At 34.1% G+C, this 24,576-nt stretch overlaps 1 protein-coding gene across 2 annotated transcripts in view; it reads right to left on the minus strand.

The window, feature by feature from the left end:
* Positions 1 to 2,282: 2,282 nt before the first annotated feature.
* Positions 2,283 to 24,576, minus strand: part of LOC117173236 (ribosomal RNA processing protein 36 homolog) — a 32,501-nt gene continuing 10,207 nt past the window's right edge. For both annotated transcript variants that reach the window (XM_033361699.1, XM_033361698.1), the window contains 2 exons: positions 8,335 to 8,845; positions 2,283 to 2,440 (listed from right to left, as the gene is read on the minus strand). In XM_033361699.1, the coding sequence (XP_033217590.1) occupies positions 2,301 to 2,440; positions 8,335 to 8,845 (651 nt within the window). In that variant the 3' untranslated portion in view covers positions 2,283 to 2,300. The remainder of the gene's footprint in view (positions 2,441 to 8,334; positions 8,846 to 24,576) is intronic.

Genomic DNA, 24,576 nt, shown 5'->3' on the forward strand with positions numbered 1-24,576 from the left:
TTAACATTTTCTCCGTAGATGCAAAAGTCGGGAAAAGCTTTAAGGATTTTATGGTCACGCAGGCTATAAAAAATTTGCCTGCACGAAACAAGCGACTAGGCTACCCTTATGGATTTTGAGCCGCTGAATCCAAATCCGGCCTCGGAATTTCCCCTATACACTTAGTTTTTCCCTCGATGCAGAAAATAGGCCAAAACCTAAGGCTATACTGGACATTATTTTGATAATACCAGTGTACGTTAAAATAGACACATGGTTGTTATATTGTTAAGTGCAGCGACTTATAGACTTAATGTGTACACAGATATTCTCTATTGTGCATTCTGTTCCCCCTATCTTGGGTAATTTTAAGGGCTTTCTCATACTGTATAGATTTTTACGGGAAAAATAACAAAAATGCCACATCCTTTGCACAAAGGCCCACAAAAAAAGTTGTCTGCACGGGACAAGTTAATGATTTCGCACGCAAAACTGTAAAGGATATTAGGTTTCTGTTATTTTCCCGTATAAATATATATAATCTGATAAAGACCTTCAATTTCTCTAGAATTACCTAAGCTAGGGAAAATAGAAGGCACCCTAAAGAATGTCTGCGTACAAATTATGTCTCTACAATTCGTTGCACTTAAGAATATTACATCAATGTGTCTATTTTCGCATATACTGGTATTATCAAAATAACGTGCAAATTATTTTTCGGGTTTTCCTAATTTTCTGCATCTAGAGGAAAATTGAGACGTGTAAGAAAAATTCTGATGCCAGATTTGGATTCAGTGACTCAAAATCCATAGTCACTTGTCTGGCGCAGATAAATTTTTGGTATGGTCTGTGTGACCTGAAAATCCTTAAACTTTTTCCTACTTTTTGCATCTAGGGGAAAACTAAGACGTGCAAGGGAAATTGTGAGGCCACATTTGGATTTAGCGGCTCAAAATCCATAAGGGTAGCCTAGTCACTTGTCTCGTGCAGACTACTTTTTTTGTGGGCCTGTGTAATTATTAAACATGTTATAACCGAATAGTTATTTAGAACATAGTGTTCTTTAAAATTACAGTAATTTAAAATTAAGTAATCAACTGAGAGCGGGCGAGCACAGTTTTAAGTTGCGCACCGACATCAGGCTCGTTTCCCTTCTTGTTGAGAAGCGTCGATTGGGATAAATTGGTTAGAGAGTGCGAACACGCCGGGTACATACGACACTCTCCCACCAGTTCTCCCCATGCGACGGTTCTCTGGACAGAGGGCTCAACTTGGCCCGAAACGGCGGGTAGCCCACGATATTGTTACCCCTCTAAGGTTAAGTGGACCCTGAAGTCTTTCAGTCCTTACAAGTATCCTGGTCCAGATGTCAAGGATTGCCGTCAACCCTACATCTTTCCTACTAAAATCACAAGGAGCAACACGCCTGTAGAGCCGGTCACTCGACGTAGATGGCCCTAATCGGAGCAGTAAACTTAATAAAAGAACTACTGAAACAGAAAGGCTTCGCGATTTCAACCCTTGTGGATATCAAAGGAGCCTTCAGTTGAACCTCTAGATAGATGATCAGGGTAGCCATAATTGCACTCACGAGTAAGGGATAACACGGTTTAAGCTACCCGGACGATAGTGCAAGAAGACTGGATTATCTGAAAATAAGCGCAAAAAGCTAGTAACGACCCTATAGCTCTGTAGGACAGCCATAGGGAAAAGTTGGGGCTTGAAACCGGAGACACTTATGTGGATCTTAACAGCGATCCTGCGAGTCAGGCTAACCTACGCGGGGCCAATTTTGTGGAGCAGGGTCGAATAGTCAACTGTGATGTCTCGACTGGAAAGTATCAGGCGACTGATTCTAATAGGCCTCACTGATGCCTCGAAGTCGACACCCACGATGGCTATATATATATATTTATTTGTGGGTGAGTTTATGGCCGCCATCTTGCCTTTTTGTGAAGGCGCTTATGCCTTTTTTTAGTTTTGTGGGCAAGCTTTGAAATGAGCCCTTTGGCATATTATTTTGTCACGTCAAATTTTTGCGGCAGCACTGATCCGGTGACATGACGAAATAAATTGCCAAAAGGCTCATTTTAAAGCTTGGACACAAAACTAAAAAAGAGTGGACTTTTATCATTTTTGTATATTTTTCCAGTACTCTTCATTGCTTGCAATTAAACACAGGCCTTAAGTTCGTGCTATCTGGCCTAAAAATAGTATTAATATAATTCTGAAGGAATGTTAGACTGCATTAGTGGGCTCGTAACATGCATGTACCTTATTGCTTGAAAAAAAACAGTAACAAGTGATTTAAAAAATTCATTTTATTCAGTAGCCGAAAGTTCTAATTTTTGTCTCTCTTTAGTTAAATTCTTTTTTCGTACTCGTCTTATATGTTTTTTAATTTTTCCAGTGTTCTTGAGTTCCTCGAATTGAGATGCTAACTGCAGTATTCTCTTCTCAGCTGAAAAAAATATATTAGTTTACCTTGACGGCAAGAAGGGCTGAAACCCAGGCAGTGGTGAAGAGTACTTGCGCACGCGTTAGAAAAATTTCCCGCATATTAATATCGTTTGGATACTTTTGGAATATGTATATGGGTTTATTTTCAGGACAGTGCGACGCCAAAATGTATCACAGAGATTTCTTAATGAAATCGACCTTTCGAGCACTGTATTCTGGTATTTTTCACTTCAAAATTATTAACATCGGTCTAGTGGAATATTCATTATTATTGGTTAATTAATTTTTTATTATTAAAAAAATGGAATTTCTTTAAATAATTTTTTCAACAGTTTCTTTTCTCTTAAAATTATTACTATTAGTCTGGTGGAATATTTAACAACATAGGTTCATTGGTTTATAATTGTTTAAACAAATGGAATTTGTTCAAATAATTTTTTTAATTCTTTTTCGTCAAAAAATTATTACTACTGGTCTGGTGGAATATTTATTTAATTTTTTGTTATTTTTTTATTTATGTTTATGTATTTTCATTAATTTTCAGCGATTTAAACAAATGAAATTTGTTTAAATATTATCGTTTCGAATTTTTTAAAATAAAAATTATGAATGTGGGTCTAGTGGAATATTTATCATTATTGGTTCAATTATTTAAGCAAATTCTTTTTTTTTGAACAATTGAAAATTAATGAAATAATGATAATAAATATTCCACTAGACCAATAGTAATAATTTTTAAGGAAAAAAATTAATCATGGACAAAACATATTTAAACAAATTCCATTTGTTTAAATAATTGGAAAATAATTAACCAATTATAAGAAATATTCCACTAGATCAATATTAATAATTTTAAGTTGGAAAAATACGAGAATAGTGTTCAAATGGTCGATTTCATGAAGAACTGACATTTTTGGTTTCAAGGGTAATTTTCAGGTAGTCGTGGGGGCGCGTTAGGGGGTGTAAAACCTATATTTATGATACACGAAATTCTTCATAGCAAGAACCAGATTTTCGAATGACGTTTTACGGTTGGAAGTAATAATGCATAATTACATTTTGTGAAGTTACGAACTGCTTTAAAATTACGTCGTCCAACGATTGGAAATTTTTCCATGAGAATTCAACGATTTTCCATCGTAGGACGTAATTTTACAGAAGTACGTAATTTTACAACGTGTAACTACGCATTACTAGATTCGACCGTAAATTCACATAATTGGAAAATGTGACTTTACTTAACTCAATCAACTTTACCACTTGAGACTTAAGAAGAGGATTTGCAGTTGATTATAATTTCACTGTTAAATTTCGGATAGCTTTTTTACGGTTGTTGTCTTTGTCTAGCCAAATGTCGTTATCAAATTTCCGACAAATTCCCCGATTTCCCGAATCGGAATTAACGTTTTTCCTGAGTTTCTCTGGTGATATATATGTCTGAATTTCGAACGTCCTTATTACTTAGATGAGAAATAAAAAATACTAGAAAATTTTGAAAAACTATATTCTTTTATGAAGAACAGCATAATTTTACTAAGAGGACCAGTTTAGGATAAGTTTTAGATCAAATATCTCGAAATGAAAAGTCTAAACATCATGCGCATTTCAAGCAAGGCAAGACGAAATTTTGAAAAATACTAATAATTATTTGTTTTAAGGCAGTATTTTGCTTTGAAACGCTAAAAAAAAGTTATTTTTATTAATTTCTTCTGAGATTATTAATAATGATATCAATGTACGGTTTGTTAGGCTTAATAAACACACTCTAGAAATACATTTTTTTAAAATTCGATTTATTTTATGCACTTTGTATACATGACAACCTCAGTCAAATTAAACTCCTCAAAAAGTAGGTAGGTTCGCGCTGTTGTAAACGTCTCGAGAATGGGCTGTCCGAAACGAAAAAATTAAACAGTGTTAGATGCGGTATGACTCCAGCAACCGGCTGAACTAAGGCAATTAAAAAAATTAATTTTAACTATATTTTTTTTTGCAAAGTAACTGTTAAATAATCCTACTTTTTTGGTTTTTTGTTTTGTTTTTTCGTCGCCATTTTGTTATTGTTGCATATGTATCAGAAATACTAGGTTAGCCGGTTGCTGGAGTCATACTGAATATAAAACTATTTAATTTTTTTATTTCGGACCGCCCATTCTCGAGATTTTTACAACAGCGCGAACCTACCTCCTTTTTGAGGATTTAACGTTGACTGAAGTTTTTATGTATAAAAAGTGCAAAAAATAAATGAAAATTTTTTGTTATGAATTGTAAGAGTTTGCTTATTAAGTCTAACCAACCCTACATAAATATCATTATTAATTATCTTAAAAAAAATTCATAAAAATAGCTTCTTTCTGAGCGTTTCAAAGTAGAATACTGCCTTAAGTTTAGATATTGGCACAATCCAAGGTGAAATCAGCACAGTTTTGTCAAAACAAGATTATGTTTTAAAGAAATTAAACTTTAAAGCAACGGAAAGAAACTGTGTTTACTTAGACTCCTTTCGCAATGTTTCTGAAAGGGTGGTCAAAACTACTGCAATCTAGCTGCATTGTATACAGAAATATTATTTCTTTCATCCCACTTTAATCAAAACGTCTTCTGTCGTTTATGTGTTAATTCATTTTTACTGCAAACATTACGTTGCATTCCAATTCCGTTTAACCACATGACTATTTCTGCGAAAAAATGAAACATTTTAATACCCTTGAAAAGGATAAAAACTGAAGTCATTTTCGCCCGGTTTAGTGCCGTAAAAAAGTTAACCTCAAAGTTGAAGTAAACTTTATTTTATTAGAGTAGTGAAAATAACAAGCAAATCAATTCCACTGAATCTCGTTGAACGTTAAAGTTGTCGCATCTGTTTTACTGATTTTTTTTTCTTCTGAAACAAAAGAATAAATTTCCATGACAGGCTCCATAGCATGTCAAAAAATGTTGAAATAGAAACTACTACTAATTGAAGAAATGCAGTCTATATGAAGATTTTGATTATGTAAGTATATAAAAGTATTTTTTGGAAGCCAATTAAAAATTTGCACTTCTTTTGAGTACACTTTAATTCCATTTCATTAATTTTCAAAAACGACATTCGTTTGAATAGAATCGTTTCAATACTATTTAATTTACTCCTTCTTCTTGATGATGTTTTCAGTAGTAAATTCCAATGATTAGGCAGCTTCTGATTAGCTGCTAATAAATCGACAACGTTAAGCTCGTCGCATACTCTTAGCATTAAATTGCATAACTGCTTAGTTCAAACTGGAGAAAGCAAGGGCAAGAAACATCCCTGAAATTCATCTGACAAACGTCACAGCTGTAGATAATTCAGCGGGTTTACGGCGGGTATATTTCAAGGAGACTCTTTCAGTGTATTATGGTTGTGTTTAGCGTTGAACCCATTTAGCAAAATACTTAATAGCATGTCTCATGGGTTCAGAATACATGATAATCAATGCAGCCAGTGATCGATGTCACAAAGCAGTTTTCAAATGATATCCACATGGAGTTCGGACTAGATAAATGCAGAACAGTGCCTTTAATCAGAGGCGAATTAAGGAACGTAGAGTTAGAGAACGAGTTCGAAAAGGACATCGAGGCACGGGCTGCGGACGAGTCATATAAATATCTGGGTAATCTTGAATATAAGGGTATCCAGCATACGATAATTAAGACAAGCCTAACGACTACTGCATTCACTACGAGACTCAGGTATGAAGAGTTTTCTTACCTCGTCAAACAAAATCAGGGCAATCAACACCTATGCCATCCCTGTCCTCACGTACTCTATCGGACTCATCAAATGGTCTAACACCAACCTTAAAAAGTTGAACAGAATCGTCCGCGTAGAAATGACGAAGCACCGAATACACCACATTAATTCAGCGATTGAAAGGGTAGATCTACCACGACATATATGGGGGTAGGGGCGTTGTAGATGTCAAAAAAGGTGTAAGTCACAAGTTATACAGTTGCAAGACTATTTTAATAGCAAACGAAATGTTGATCTTTACAGCACCATCTGTAAAGAGGATCTTGACTACGCACCCTTGAATTTGCCCTCAGATGAGGCCTTGAATATCAGGGCAGAAACCATAGAGGAATTAGAAATATAATGGAGACAGAAAGCCATCCACGGCAAGCACCCCAAAACGTTAGATCAACATGAAGTGGATATTGATGTATCCAATATTTGACTGACAAAGGGTGTTCTGTATCCAGAAACGGAAGGATCCGTCATTGCGATTAAGGATACATTCCAATGCTCGTTTTAGAAAGCGAAGATTACATATTATATTGAGATGTTACTATCCAAATAGATCATTACATCCCGGCTAATCGACCTGACGTCATGATGCGAGAAAAAGAAGGTGGAGGAGTCTAGATCAACGAAATTGCTTGTCCACTTGACCGAAATTTGCAGTCAACCTATACAACCAAGATCCACAATCATAGAAAGTTAAGGCATGATGTAAAAACTATATGGAGGAATGTGCATCATGCAACTACACATCCCATCGTGATTTCGGCTACAAGCCACGTGCAGGCAAGATGCACTTAATATCTTCAACATTTAGGAGTCATTAGGCTATTGGCATCAACTTAGAAGGCCGTTTTATTAAACACTTGTCGCATTGTAAGAAACTTTCTCGACCACTAGGAATCAAGCGACTTAAAACCGGCGGTGTGGCAGCTGGTAGCTCTAAGAAAGTTCTAAGAGGTGACTGTTGCCACCTCCAACACTCGCGGCCGCTGTTTAAGTATAACAGCGGTAAGGTACGAGCTCCAAACTACACCATGCTCGTAATTGTGTACCTACAATATCATCGTAGGTAGGTGCACCCGAGTGAAAGTTTGTTATTTATATAATAGAGATTTTCTGAGCAGGTAATGCCTTCATCGAAGAGCGGTTTTGACTGCAGAATGTTCAGTTTTAAATAGCAGAGATTCTCTTACGCAGCATGAAATCGTACACGCTGCGACGTTTCTATACCGTGCTGCAAAGGAGTTTCGTCTCCCATTTTACTCAAACGACACTGCACATGGACAATAATCACTAATACATTGGCTGCTCAAAATTCGCGCATATTGAATGTAAATATAGACGATACCAACTGCCGAACGTGCAAGCAAGAGCCAGAAACACTTGCACATGTTCGCAGTTGATGCTCAAAGTATGCATGCTAGGGATACATAGACACAATGCGGCTCTATTAGTGTTATATTACTATCTTCGGCACCTCTACAATGTTCAACTAATGCGCGTCTTGCCGTACGCTTAGGGGGAACTGGAGTCCATTGTGGAAAATAATCAGTGCAAGATTTACGTGGATTTCTCTTTCTCCGTGACTCAACTTATCAGTGATACAAAGCCTGATATTATCCTCAAAATCGGACGACGAAGATAACTTATGCGATTGAATTGTCAGCACCAGCCGATAGTAACATCGCGGCAAAGGAGCAAGAAAAACGGGCGAAATATTAAGGTCTTCTTTTCGAGCTGAGCAGGCTGTACGAAGCCTTTTGCTTAAATTTCCCGCTCTTGCGCAACTTCTAGGATAGAAGAAGTAAGAGTGGACAACGTACATGTTCCAGTTGCTTTAAGGAACCATGATATTAGCTCCTGGAGCCTGCAACTTCTCTATAACAATAGTAACTTCTACAACTTTTCAAAATAATAACAATGTTAAGCATAATATAAAAATTTAAATTTATAAACATAGATTTCCGGGATCTGTTCACGAATTTGTGGTATTTTCCCATGTGTTTCAAGGTGCACCAAATTTCTGGATATTCCGGAACAAGCTGTTCGCAGCACTGCTGCGCAGCACTTTTCACCATTGCCTGATGTTTAGCACTTGTTATATTAGGTACTATTACAGTTTAGATACTAACACTTCTTTTTGAAATTTGGTTTTCCTCCTTCTTTGATAGCTTGGATAATTTCTTGTTTTTCTTCATGTTGCTGTTCTAACTTCAGTTTCTTCTTCTTCTCTTCTCTTAACTGATTTTCTAATCTTTGAATAAGATATTTAATTTTTTTAATAGTTTTAGGATCCTGGGAATTGTTTAGCTCCTCCTTTAAAGCTTTCAAGTCATTCTTTTTTACTTCGTGCAAGAAACTATACGAATGATTGAAAGCCTTTTCGTTAAAAGTTCCACATAAACTATCGAATCTAGGATCTCTTGCAACACATTTTTTCACATGAACAACTTCCTTGAATCTAGGCACTTGTTTTTTTGCAGAAATTTCTCGCGGTCTGTTTTTGTTCTCTCGTTTAAAAATACTATTTTTGTTCTTTCGAGTTCCAAACATTGCCTCATTGTAAACCTTACTGCCGAGTTTTTCCTTCAACTTATGCAAGTCCTCAAAGCTCATGTTAGAAAGTTCAGCACGAATTTCAGTCTACAAATTAAAAAAAAATATATATATATATATTGATATCAGAACTTATATCACTAAATAGATTAATACAATTATAGTGAATATGAACATTTTCCCAAAATAATGCTAAGCCTATTATCAAGACACATTGCGATGTTTGTTTAGTCAAATATTACAATGCTAGAGTTAGACCGTATGTTATAAAAATTAAACCCAAAGACATACAAATTATGCATTTAGGTACACATTTATATGATTTTTTTCATTTTTCGGGAAAAAAAGAATTGTTCAAATAACTTACATTTATTAAACAAATTAAATATAGTTTCCCATGTCATGTTGGATATGCAAATTATCCATTTTTAATTATTTCCATGTTAAAAAATGGCAGAAATTACTGAAACTTAACAGTAATACGTAAAAATGTAGTTTTTTATTTTTGGGCTATATTTGGGGTTCTGTGTGTGGGAGGGGCAAAGGTGACTTAAAATTAAAAATTATTAGCACGTTTTTATTTCGTAGACATGTTAATTTAATTGGATTTTTAAGTTCCCGGTGGCAAGTTTTAATATTTAAATGTCGAAAACAAAATTACTGACATTCTTTTTCTGGAAATTTAAATTTGAGGGGAGGGGTTGACTTGCCCTGTAGCTGGTAAAAGGAATATAATGATATAAATTTATCATTCAATGCAACCCGTCGTGTATTTGTGTAATACAAAAAAGGACTATAAAGATAGATGATTTTAATTCGGTTTTCAAATCTCCCGCGCTCAATATTTGAAAATGCTCGAGATTTGAAAATGACCCATGTGTTGAAAAAGAAAAATTAAAATAATTTTTTATTTCGAAAAATTAATTTGAAGATTATTTAAAAAGATTTTAGAAGATTTCCAAAATAGTCAAAGAAGAATCAGAAAAATTCTAAGGCAATTTTTTTAATTTTGCAGAATAAATAAAAATGCAGGAAAAATTCAAATAATTTTTAGAAATTAAAAGGTTTAGTAAGTCTCACAAGATTAAAAAAAAGAGATTTTTTCTTATATTCGTGTGCAAATTTTTTTAATAATTTTTTATTTTGAAAAATGAACCTTAAGAAAAATTGAAAAAGGGTTTTAAACATAACAACCGATTTCCTAACATTTCTAAAAATAGTTTAGAAGATTTTAAAGCAAAATGTTTCAATTTGGTAAGATTGCAAAATAAAAACGGACAAAATTGGGTAAATTCAAGAATTATTTAGTAGAATTTAAAAGAATTTTGAAAGTTTTGAAGAGAGTAAAACTAATTGTCTCAAAATTTCTGGGAAAATTTAGAAGATTGTAAGGTAATCTTTCTTTCTAATTTGGAATTATATTTGAAAATTTTGAGAAAAATTTGTCAGTTATAAATTTATTTCAGGAATTTAGGAAATGTATCAAATATTTCTTGATTCCTTCCAAAATTCTAAAAATTCTAAACATCTTTTAAAAGGACTCGAAATTTTCACAATATATCGTCCAATTCTATATTATGAAAAAAATTCTTTAAAATCTTCTAAATTATTTTTTGACAAGCCTGAAATATTTTAAAATCTTTTAAATTTTCGCAAGAATCTCTTATGAAAATTATATTTACATAAATTTAAAAACGAGATGATAATACTTATGTTCTTGTTCTCAATTCTCAGAATATAATTTCGACATGGATTTATTATAACACTTCGAAAAATAATTTTCGATTAATTTGAGCGTTGTCAAAGATAACAAAATATTCATCAATGTGCTTTTTTTAAGATTGATATACACATTTTAAACTATTTTAGCTTCGTTGCAAAGTCTGATTGATTAAAAAAATATCACATTTAAGAGTTCGTTATTTCATTGTAATAGAAAACAATATTTTAGGATTTATCATATTCCTTGTTTATCATCTATAGATATATTAATTATATTATATAGTATCATTATATTTAAAAACGGCAACATAACGAAAAAATGAATAACAAAATCATAAATTAGCATGAAAAAACATTGTCGAATTATAAACTAAATGAATTGTTAAATACCCATAAATATTTCTATTCCTGAAAAATAAGTTTGACGAAATTTAAATTTTTCCGAAAATAATTCATAAATGATTAATGAATGATTAATTACATTTTTGCCTTATGATAATTATATTGATAACTCATAAATTAATAATCAATTAACTATGTTCAGCAGTTCTTAATTTTGAGAATTGAAATACTTGTGGGAATTTAATAATTCGTTTATTTTACAAGTCGGTATTAAAGTCGGTGAATTTTAGTTTTGGATATTTTTAAATTCGGGATTTTGTTTTTTGTCAATTAAAGATCTTGTCGTTACTTGAAATTTTGAAAATTTTATAATTTGATGTAATATATATTTTTGGCAATTTTCTTTATTCATTTTTGTATTTGTTATTTATTTTTTAATTATTTTTTATAAGATCTGAATATCCATGTAATTTTTTTCTTTGTTTTAATTTTGACAATTATGCCGCTTTTCCTATATTAAACAAAATAATACGTAAGTACATAAGTCTCATTTACTACCTGACTCTACACCATTAAAAAAAATGATTTTAAAGGGTTTTTCATTATTTTGCAATTTTTATGCATTTTTCTTATGGTACTGCATGGTTTTGTAGAACAAAGTTACTACTAGCGCCGCCGCAAGGCCGTTTTCAACTCTCGTGACACATTTTTTGCATTGGACAGTACAGTGGAAACAAACCGTGGTATAACCTAATTATGAAAGAAGGTTATGTTCCCCAGAGATATTTGACGCTTGAAAGTGTCAAAATCGTTTTGTACTTCGAACTTAATTAATTAATTAAAGCGAATATCTGCAAGTTGGAAGTAATCAATTGTTAATAAAATCGGTTGTTTTACTTAATGATATTTTCTTATTTAGAATTTTGTTTCTTTTCTACAGATTCATAAATTTATAAACATAGCTACTGCAACAAAAATTGTAATCCGTATGATTATAGAAATTGCAACCATGAATCTGATAATCAAATGATGAGAGTTAAGAAGCGGCGAATTATTCTTATAAACTGGGTGTCCAGCAACCTTGAAAACTTGGCATTCTCCTTGAAGTCTTTTTAAACATTGGAGTCTCCTTAAAATTTTTTACGAGAACCATTAATCAAGTTTGTTTTCTTTTTAAACAGTTATTTTATTGAAATACAAAAAGTAATTTAAATCTTTTAGGGTCCTTTAAGAAATCACTACCAGCATGATAATTCTACTTCCAAAAGGGAATTAACAGAAATGAAAGGAGATGTCTACGGGATACTCATCTAGCGCCTCCTAAAAGTCACCAACTCCAAAGCGTCTGCTTCTGGAATATCGGCGGGTTCGGTAACGTTTAAGCCTTAGATAATAAACAAATTAAATGTATAACTAGTGACGTGATAATATGTTTAGCGGAAACATAGCTGACGACAGATTCTTTAAGGCTGCCAAACTTTCTTGCCGATTATTTGATGTTTGCAAGTTGTGCGGCGAAAGAATTTAGCAAAGGAAGAGGGAGTGGAGGTGTAATAACACTTATTAAAAAGGATAGTTTCTTATCAGCCACAATTATAGGTATCTCCAACCTCGTGATCTTAGTTCAGCTAAAACTTCCTGATAAAACCTTAATAATCGATCATTTTTACTGGTCTCCGACAGCAAACACGGAATTCTGCGTGGAATATTTAAACGAAATTTTAGCTAATCTGACTGAAACTTATTCTGAAAATACTTATTTTATAGTAACAGGGGATTTTAACGCGAGATTAAATAACCTAAATTCTCTTGACAAAGATTTATTTCACTCAACTAGTATGTATAACGAAAGATTGTCTCTTAATGAATTAACTACGAAAAGAGGCAGAATGCTCACGGAAAGCATGGGAGAAAATAATTTTATACTGTGCAATGGGCGTACACGCTCAGACACACCTGCAAACTTCATATATATCACTACGAACAATGGGAATAGCGTGATCTACCTATTTTGGGTTAGTATAAACAACCGTCAAAAACAAAAACAAAAATAACCCCCGGGGAGTCTATTGACGTTGAAAAGCTCAAGTGGGATGAAAATAGATTATATGAATTTCATACGCGCCTCTCTTTATCAACAAACCTACATTTCAATAGTAATAATAGTAATGTGCAAAAAAGCATGGTTCAACGAAGAATGCAAGAATTTAAAAATTGAAACTAGAAAAGCATATAGGAAGTACAGGCAAAGTAATAATAACCAGCTTTTATTGTATAAATAGTTGTATAGCCGCGATAATTATAATTCAACTATTAAAGCGGCTAAGAATGACCACCGCAACTTAATAATAATATATGTGTTTAATGTGAATAATAGCCGAGAGTTCTGGAAGACAGTGAAAAAATTTGAAAGTAAAAACCCGTATATAAACGGACTCGACGTGGCGGCGTGGGAGCGATTTTACGAAAGAGTTTATCCCAGTAGAACACTGTCATCTGTTCCTTTTTTTCCGTGACACACCCGTACCTTGATACAGATTTTACGCTTAATGAACTACATAGTTTCTTAAAGAACTGTAAAAATAACAAATCCCCTGGCACAGACAAAATCAACAACGAAATTCTAAAAAACTTACCCCCAAGCTGGGGACACTATTTGCTTAACCTATTTAATGTAGTACTAAGCACGGAAATTGTTCCCGAAAGCTGGTCGCTAACAGAAATGTTTATGTTGCACAAAAAAGGGGATGAAAACGATCCTTATAATTATAGAGGCAAAGCTCTCCTTAATTAAATAACTAGAATTTTGACTGCAATGCCTGCAAATCGAATTACGAACTGGGCCGAGGAAAATGGTATTATCCCAAAAGAGCAAACCGGTTTCAGAAGGGGAAGGGGCATTCACACAGGTTCCAGTAAAAAATGTGCATTTATGATCTTTTTAGATTTTAAACGCGCTTTTAACTCAATTAATCACAACGTGCTCTGGGATAAGCTTTATACTTTAGGCACAAGCGGAAAAATAATATGAATCCTCCGTCGTCTATACGAAAAAGCCAAATTGTTGGTAAGGAGTGAAGGCAAATACACGAAGCCAATAGACATCACGGAGGGGGTTCTGCAGGGCGATAGTCTAAGCCCGCTTCTTTTTATTTTATTTTTATATGATATTGTCACTTTTAAAAAAAAAAGAACGGCATGCAGGGAATTCCGGTGTCCTCTGCGAAGGAGATCCTAATGCTTCTCTTCGCGGACGACGCTGTAATTGTCGCAAGATCTTGGCACGATGCGCAGGCAAACAAAAATCGTTCCCATGAGGAAAACTGAAGACTGCACAAATTTAAAACCAATCTTTTGGGGAAATGAGAAAATCGAATTCCAGAATTCTTTTGTTTACCTCGGATTGCCTATTTCTTGTTCAGGAAAGTTTTGCAAAGCGGCACAATTCTTCACCAGAAAAGGACTAGCAGCGCTGTTAAAGACCCAAAAAATTCTATATACTTGTAATAATCACTCATGGGACGCCAACGTTAAACTATTAAACTCTATTGTAAAGGCTACAACCTTATACGGCTCCGAAACATGGGCTCTACGGTATATACACCAAATCGAACGAGTGCAAACACAATACTTTAAAATACTCTATACGTGGCAAAAAAAAAACACACCCAGTCATTTTGTATTTCAAGAAACAGGTATAGAAACATTAAAATTAATTGTAATAAAACGAGCTATGAGCTGGTTTTATGATATGTTATGATAGCCTCATTGATCTTGATAGACAGAATAAAATAAAGCCATGTTACAATTGGGCATCTCAAATTAAAGATATTATCTCAGAAACAGGAGACTGCACTCTATGGTCGTAACAAAGTATTTTGTGCAGCGGAGAGATCAGAAAAAGGTGCGAAAATGTTAGGAACACGTGAGAAAACAATTTAAAAAGCTATATTATGGACAAAGCTATAAACTCAGGATACAGTAAAATTTACGGACACCTCAGTCACAGACAGATAACAACAGAGTCATACTTAACATTTAAATTACCACTTAGCAAAATAAGAGTGATTAGCCAATTAAGATTGGCTGATCACTCCAGGATCAAAATAACTAACGGAGGAAACTCTTTTACAGGGTGTCTAAAAAGTCCCGGGACAGTTGGATATTTCCTCAGGTAAAATATTTTTCAAAAAAGTGAAGGTCATTCCTGAAGTAAATTTCAACGAGAAATTCAATGGTGACCTTCATTTTGACCTTGGAGTTGACCTTCATGGCTTTTTGAAGGTCAACTTTGTTTTTTTTTAATGGAACCCCCCTTTTTTTACATCTGCAATCGATAGGGCATACCGAACTACTCCAAAAAATGGGCTATGTAAGCGGAACGCCTACTCTACCACAGCCAGAACAAGCTGGCAACAAAGAAAGAGAGGTGACACTAAGACCAACCGCGGGTAGGCATCCGATAGAGGATGAGCGATGCTTTATGAGACGGAGAAACGTTAACACCCAGGTTTCTCTCATACCTAAAGATATGGCTGAAATGGATGACGAGTTTCGTGGATATTTTTCCGAAGAATCCGACCTCCGGACTATCAATTCTTGTGTGTATAATGCAGCGAGAGCTTTGGCTGATGCGAACCGTAAAATAAAACTAACATTTGATCATAAGACCAAAAGACGAATTCATTAACTCGCCGTAAAGATAGGCTGGGCAAGACGGTTCGCGTCCCGCATTCAGCGTGTGATTGACTACATAATATCTGGCAAGAATTTTACCGCCAACGTTCGAAAGTTCGCGCGCGAACTCCGGATCCGTTATCACACACTTGACAAGTCAAAGCTGCTGAACATCAGGCAACATATTGTTGAGAGAATCCGGATACTATCTGACGCTAAAACCGCCCAACTGACCCGCGCAAACCAGAGGAGGTTAAAGTATTTTGGAGAGAAGTCTATGAAGTGCAACATAGACTGGACGACGACTCAGAGAACATAAATAGCTTCAAGGAGCTCTTTGATGTCCTCATAACACCTGAGGAAGAATGCTCTCCCGTCACTACCGAGGAGGGGAAAAAAGTATTAAGAGGTATAAAGAACTATTCCGCTCCAGGACCAGATTCTATCAAGACCTTTTGGTGGAAGAAGTTTCCTTCAACCCATCAGCATTTGGCCCGTATTTTTACTTTATATTTAAAGTCGGAAGATCCAATTCCGGAGCGGTTGGTGGAAGGACGCACAGTACTACTGCCGAAAATGGGCAACTTAGCTAACCCGAAGAATTACAGGCCAATCACTTGTCTGAACACACTGTATAAGATATTCACAGCTATCCTAAATGATAGATTTGTTCGGGCAATCGAACCTGTGTGGCAAGAAATGTATGAACAACGCGGCTCAAAGAACGGCGTAGCAGGATGTCGTAGAACCTTCTCATCGATAGATGTGTCTGCAAAGATGCAGCATCCTACCAACATGACCCATCGATAGCCTGGATTGATTACCGGAAAGGTTTCGATTCGACCTCCCATATACTTATCATCTGTCTTTCGGAAAGCTTAAAGGTTCATCCGCAAATCGTAAGGTGCATAGAGAGATTGATGCCGCTTTGGAAAACCAGATTTACTATCTCATCTGGAAAAAATCGTGTGACAACCAACAAGGTCACCTTTCAGAGAGGTGTCTTTCAGGGCGACACCATGAGCCCACTCCTCTTTTGCCTCACATTATTGCCACTATCTCCAACACTTAGCCATTCTGAGGCGTACTTTTGCGTTAAACCTACAAATCGGAAGTACAAGGTCACTCATGTATTTTACATGAACGATCTTAAGATATATGCTAAAACAAAGCGCAACTACAACTAGCTCTAGGGATTGTCGAACGATATATTAAGGAAATTGGAATGGAATTTGGGTTATATAAATGCGCCAAGGTTTATTTGAAGTCAGAAAAACTTAATGGCATCCCTGAAGACCCTGAGCTCGTCGATAGAAGCGCTATACGACACCTTTGCGCTGGAGAGACTTATACATACCTGGGCGTGCCACAGTGCAGCATTCAAGATATGACATCTATAAAGGATACTCTTTGAAGCAGGTATAAACGTCTCATCCAGCAGATTTGGTCTTCCGAACTGTCGGCGAGGAACAAAGTATCTGCAACGAACGTGCTCTCCGTCCCGGTAATAAAGTAGAAGTTCGATAACTTGCCATTCAATAAGTATAAACTCCCCTTAAAACGTCATCACACGTACGGCACGTACACTAATTGTGGTTCTCCCAATACGTGTGCTATTTTGCTCATGATTTGCGCCCATGATTTACACATGCGCGCATCTAATATCGTGCCACTAGAGGGGGCATCCGATAAATCCGCAATTCCTGGCATTTTCCGCCTCTAGAGCCCCGAAGTTGGAGAGTTATCAAACTTTTACTGTACTCTATTCATTGTGAGTGGTTCCATGGACGAAGAACGAGCTCAAATCCCTTAATATCGGGACACGAAAGGTTATGCACATGAAAAAAAGCATGCACCAGTCTTCTGTTCCGCGGCTGCACATGGCAAACGAGGGTTTCTGTACAAAGCAGCGGAGGAAGCTGCTGAAACACTCGGACTTAACTTCAGTTTTAGGGGTGAGCAAAATGTATCAAATCTTATCTATCTCGAGTAAACAGTCCTGAAAGCCGGAATTAAGAAAACAGAAGGAAATGTCAATGTTGTGTGAGCTAACTTTTGCTTTCCTTAAATCACCCGGATTGAAGTCTGGCACGGAGGGTTTCATTCTGGCATGTCCAGACAGTTTCATATCCACCTTAACATACCGTCGCCACATTTTGAGCCAAAACATTCCCGATGATTGCTTCATCAGGTCAGCATTTTTTTCTTACCTTAAAATAAGAGCTCAAATTTGCTGAATTTAAGATATTCAGAATTATATCAATCGCTACAACAAATTACGACGTTGAATTATCACAAAATGCAAGTGAGTACCACAACCTAGACACTGTTCACTGTTTGACACAAATATGATCAAAAAACTTTCGCACCCTTATGATGCATTGAAAAATGTTGTATTTTATGAATATGTTTTGAGGTGCTCAGTCTTTATCCCTAAAAATGTTCAACCTTTTTCATCCCTAAAAACCACACCTTCAGAAGGGATGAAAATTCACTTTTATGACGTTATGAAACAAATTTGTGGACGCACAATTGTTTTGCGTTTTTCTTTTTTTGTAAAATAAAAAACATATATTTAGCTCTCGTGCACCTCTAAAACTACCTCCGGATAGGATTAAGGGTTGAATATATGAAAAATTAATTTATTTGTCATTTGGCGCTAAATTTTTTTTCTTTCAATGGCTAGGTATGACTAGTCAGCTATTGAACTACACAAATTTTTACTTCTTCACGCTCTCAAGAACTACCCCGGATAGGGTTAGATATCTTATATTCAAAGTATTCACAATTTGATGGTTCAAAAATCATTGATTGTTTGTTTTTTTTTTTGTACAGATAGATTCTAACTAGTCTTCTATCCAGCTACAAAAATGTTAAACCCCTCTGAACTCTCAAAAACGACCCGTAGAAAAACATCCCTTCCCACAATTCCTGGAGAGGATGCTGTTTCGAATGCTTGTCATGGCTCAGATTTTCTTATGATAGCGTCCTCTTTTATTTTTAAAAGTCCTACACGATGGCATCTTTTTTCTTTTTTTCCCTCCTTATTTTTTTGGTAAATACTCTTTTAAAGACTAGCAATAGTCAGCCATCATACTGACATCCCATCTTCCCTGATATCTCTTTTCTATTACTTTGAGGTCTTGGTGAAATCTTTCACCTTGCTCTTCACTGTAGGCACCAAGATTGCCAGGGAAGTAATCAATATGGGAATCCAAGAAGTGCAACTTCAAACTCATGTGGCATCCCATTTTTTGGAAGTTGTCAACCATTTTCCGAATTACTTCTTTGTAGTCGGCGCTCCTATGATTGCCTAAAAAATTTTCAGTTGCCTTCTTGAAGCTCAACCAAGCTTCTTTTAGTACTTCTATCATAGTTCTTATAAAATTTGGATCTTTCATGACTTTTCGGATTTGCGGTCCATTGAAAATATCTGCTGCCAATTTGGCATTTGAAATTTGTGGAAACACCTTGCCTAGGTATTAAATGCATTCCCCTTCTTTATCCAAAGCCTTTACGAATTCCTTCATTACACCTAGTTTTATGTGCAGAGGTGGAAATAAGATTTAGTTTTTGTCCACTAAAGGCTCACGAATAAGGTTGCGGGATCTAGATTTTAATTCTGAACTACTTTCCCACACTTTTTTTGTATAATGTTTTTTTGAATACCTGCTTATCACATAAGCACAGAAAACAATGGGACTTTGTGTAATCTGATTGCTGGCCTAATAACATTGTTACCATCTTGAGATCACCAGATAATTTCCATTCGTGCATACAGATGCATACACATTCCCGTTATGAAGCAAAACTCCCTTTAAGCTACGTGAAGATAAGTCAATAAATAGTCTCCACTGTTCTTTCACATAGCAGTCTTTCTTTAAAGTATTCATTAAACCGGGTATATCGCAGCAAAATACCAAAGAAGATGTCTCATGTTTTTTGAAAAATGCTCGAAATTCTTTATCTCGATCTCAATCAAATGTAACCTTCGTACCTTCGGCTAATAAGTTGTTTTTTTTCAAGCTTGATGCTAAAACTTCTGCCGCTTCTTTCGACAATCCTAAACTTCCAAATAAATAATTTAATTTTTTCTGTGCTTCAAAAATTTGAGTGTTTGTTTTCCGCTATTCCAACGATCTAACATTTTACGACAGGAATCACATACGCCGTGGGGTACCCAGTTTAGATCTTAATTGATTACATCAAGATTAAAACACATTTTATAAATTGTCTTCATATTTTCGTTAATCTGACGCCGATATGCTGGAACTTCAAATTTTCCGCAGATATAACAGAAAGAATCTGATTTTTCTTGACAAGCGTGTGATAGTTAGGTGTAATTTTTTTTTCGTTGAAATTTCCATACTATGTTCTTAAATCCGCGCGTTAGGGATTCTGTTCCGATCGCAGATGAGTCCACCATTCTGAGGGTGATAACCCCGATACCTACCGAGCTGAGTACCGGGGCTTCCGACTTTGATGAGGACCATGTCAACTCACAATCGGACACACTACGGCTTCATTCTTACACCCTAACGCCCCCTGCAGGGCAGCGCACCTTCGCTGGCTTCGATACCTTAATGAAACGCAAAGCGAATCATCCACCTGTCCCTTTTCAGGGCAGTGTTATCGCCCACAACGTCATAGAGGTAGCAGTGTTTTACTGTATCGGATAATCCGAATTACCATAAATCCCTGAATTGTTTGTACAAAACAACAGAAAAGAATGAAAAGCAAAGTGGGATTCTCCTTTTGACATTTTGATTTCTTGATGAAAATATTTTTTGGCTTTCGATGTATTTAAGGCAGGGCCGGCATCATAGCTTTATCCCGAGCGGGTAGTAAGGAGAGGGGGGAGGTATATAAAAGATTCGAAATCTGAAAAATATTAGAATTTCAGGTTTAGTCCGAAAATTTCGAGTGGGTAAATACCGCCGGCCCTGATTTAAGGCAAACAGCATGACTTTCAGGATATCTGAAGATTAAATTGTGCTAAGGCCCCCAAAATGATCTAATAAATAGATGAGTTACAACAATGTGAACATTAAAATATATCATGTCTGTTCCGCCGACAAAAAAGCACAAGTATATGTGATTATTTACTAGAGGACACGTGTGCAGAAATTTTTTCATTTGCCTAAATCTCACAAACATCAAATTTCAAAATATTGAATACCTTATATCCAGTAAATTTGAGCTCTTATTTTGAGGTTAGAAAAAAATGCTGACCTGATGAAGCAATTCTGAGTTCATATTCGATTTCAGCGACCCCGAAAACATAAGAGTACGTTGGTCTCGTTTCTGAAAAAGAAAATCTATATTTTCTAGTGGATTATCTTAAATTCAGCAAATTTGAACTCTTATTTTGAGGGTAGAAAAAAACCCTGACCTGACGAAGCAATTCTGAGGTAATATTCGGTTTCAACGACCCCAAAAACATGAGGGTACATTGGTCTCGCTTCTGGGACAGACCACTTTTTTGTGGTGCTGTGTTATTTAATAATTAATATATATTATTCTAAAAACTAAAGATTATTAATAACCTAATTGTGTTTATTATAATAACATGTTATATTTGAACAAATCATTAAAAACAATGCTTAATTAAATAAGTAATGTTAATCTCTAATGTGAAAATAAACAATTTTAAAGGAATATTTCAAATGTTATACCTCCAAAGATTGGCAGCTGAAAATTACTGAATTTTACAACTTAATAGTCAAACTACTTTCTCAAAAATGATTTTTTTGTTTAAGATTTAACAAAGTTTTCAACCAAATTCAGCAGTTGAATTGCAAGAGGCGAATTTTCTACAAAATAAGCTGTTACATTTTCAAATGTACTACGGAAAATTCCATAATGCTAACTAGCCAGGCTCAAAACATAACTAGAATCTGCGATAACTTATTCTAATTTTAGTCTTTTGATTGGGACAAAGCTCATTGAGACACATTGGGACAAAGCAGATAAAGAAAATAAGATATATATGTATACTGCGAGCGAAAGGATAGGCCAGCTTCTGATGCCACTTTGAGGTCGCCTTGAAAACTTCAGTAATTCTTGGTTAACTTTCGTGCTGAATTACCTATTCCGCATGTGAATAGGACATTTTTTATTTTTCTATTAAATATACCCTATTTTCAAACAATCATCTTGTGTCTCTTACATCCTACACTGTAAAAAAAGTTATCAGCCAATGGCAGAGTTTCTGTAGATTACTAGGAAAATATCATTGGCTTAAATATCTAGTGATTTGAGGTTTTGCGCCAAAATTTACGCTGCCATGGGGACGCCAATCTTGCCAAAGTACTCGTACAAGCACAAAGTTTTTTCACTCGCGTGACTGTGAACTTACACGCAGTGTTTTTTTAGCGGCGATCATTTTTTTACCCAAGTCTCATTCATTCACGCAGACTCTTGTAAATTCACTAAGTATTATATGAATCAATTATTCTTTAATGTGGTACGACGTAAAATAACACCGAAATTGTTTACAGTGAATTGCAAGGTTGTAAACATGGGACAATTTAAAACAATTTTTTATTTTAAATAATGAAAGCTGAGAGAAAATTTTAAAAGATTTCAAAAGATTTAAAAAATTTCGAAAATAAAAAGACTTTTGAACATTGTAAGGCACTTGACATAAGTTAGCATCATTTTTTAAAACGTTACAAAAATTATTATAATTTTAAATTTAATTTTAAAAATATTTCCGAAACTTTACAAAACAATGTTTAGTTTCTTCGAAACTTGTAAAGGATCTAAATATCTTTTAAATTAACTTCGATTTTTCAAAACATTCAGTAAAGCGATTTTCATTTGTCACGGTCTACCTTCTCGACGCACCCTCTTCAGTCAACTTCCCTTCACCTCACTGACTGACCGAGAGTTCTGTGTCGAGCATTGCCTGCGGGAGCCCCTTTATAATCATGAGGGATAAAATACGGAAAATAAAAATTTTATAATTTTGTAATCGGCAAGTAAAACATGTTATATGTGAAATTTACGTTTATTTGCAATTCCAACTATATCTTACTTACAATCAAAAGATTAAAATTTAAATAAGTTGCAGCAGATTTTAGTTCAGCTTTTGACACTGGCAAACACATAATATAACTCATAATAATTTTCGGTACAGAAAAAATTAGTAAAAGATCATACTTTAATTATTATTATATAAACTCTTAATCTTTAACGACTAATAATAATAAATTGAAATTACAATAAAATGTATTAAAATAATTAGGTATAATTATTCATATTATAATTATCCATATTATTCTAGAAAGTGGAGACATAAATTTTTTTTTAAATTATTTATTATAATAACATTTTATAGTTAAAAAACTCATTAAAACCAATACTTATTTCAATAATAAATTTTAAACTGTAATGTGACATTTAACAATTTTAAAGGAATGCTTAAAATTTTATACTTGTAAGGAATTGGCAAATGAAAATTAGTGAATTTTAAAAATTAATAGTTACACGGCTTTGTTGACAGATGATTTCTGTTGTTGTTAAAGATTTATCATTTTAGTAGAAAATTCATCTCTTTGGTTGAAAATACGTTTTTTTAAATTTTAAATTAATTTTTTGAACCAAAAATTATTCTGTTTGGTTCAAACCTTACTATTTTAGTAGAATATTTAGCTCTTTGGTTAAAAAATAAATTAGTTTGTTGAAAATAAATTATTTTAAGTGAAAATTCAGCTATTTGATTTTTGGTTGAAAATTTACCTTTTCACGTATAACATTCTTCTAGATTTTTAGGTAAAAATTTATGTATTCTGTTGAAAATTCTTTTTTTTTTAAATATTAATTTTTAAAAATTAGAAATTCTACTATACCATTTTCGATTGACAAATGTATTCTTTTTTGTTGTTAAGTGAACTAGTTGTCGTTGAAAATTTGCCTTTTTTGTATGCAATTAATCTTTTTGGTGAATTGAAAATTTTTTCTTTGAATTTTCATTGGGACAGGCTCTCAATCGAATTGAAACACAAAATTTCTCATCACAATTTTTTAAACAATTTATTATTGATTTTAGCGATTTTCTCACAGAATAGATTTAGAAAGTCGAGGTTTTTTCAAAATTGTTTTACTTGTCCAATTTTCGATTAAAAGGAGGTGATAGTTTATCAATGTTAACTATTGTAATTGTTTAAATAATTTGTTATTCTTTTTAATAAAATTATTTTAGAATAATGCTACAATATTGCAGTTTTTAAAAAATGTCACTTTAAGTTCAATTTTCTATTAAAATAAGTTAAATTATTAATTCGAGACAAGAAAATTAAGTGTTTAAACAATGTATTATTATTAATAATATTCCACTTGACTAATGCTATAAAGATGCCTTTTTCAAATTTCGGCTTTTTATCCAATTTTCCATTGGAGTGAAGTAATAATTAATTCCAATTTTTAAAAAAGTAATCGCTTAAACAATTTAGTCTCATTGTTTATAATATTATCATTGCTGAATTCGTAGAATTTTGCAGTTTTTTCTGAAATTTTCAAATTTTTGTCTATTTTTCATTAGGCGTGACTTATTAATTAATTAGAATTAGCAAAAATAATTGTTTTATCAAATTATTGTTGTCTATGGCTATCTTCATACATATCAATGTCTGATAGTTGTCGTTTTTCGGCAATTTTTAACTTTCTGTCCCTTTTTCACTTAGCAAGGTGATAATTAATCAAATTTAACACAAAAGCTGCTTGAAATTTGTATATTTTTTGTAATTATCTTTTCTTAGATAATTGCTAAAAAGTTTTGGTTTGTTCTAAAATCTTTAATTAGCTTCGCCTTTTTAATTACGAACAAATAATGAGTCAACCTCAACAAAAATTATTTTTAAAAGAGTATTGTTCTTATAAGTGAACTATTTTCGCTCTTTTCCGAATGCTTAAAATTATAATTTAAAGAAAAAAATCTATCTTACACAAGAGGCAAAAACAAACAATTGAGTAATTAGGAGTAGGTGGAAGAACTAGGTCATTAAATGACTTGTAAAAATTTTGTTTTGGATTACAAAAAGAAGTTTATTGCAAAGCGTAACAGAAGAACTTGG

The sequence above is a fragment of the Belonocnema kinseyi genome, chromosome 5 (genome assembly GCF_010883055.1).
Source record: "Belonocnema kinseyi isolate 2016_QV_RU_SX_M_011 chromosome 5, B_treatae_v1, whole genome shotgun sequence".
Classification (NCBI taxonomy): Eukaryota; Metazoa; Arthropoda; class Insecta; order Hymenoptera; family Cynipidae; genus Belonocnema; species Belonocnema kinseyi.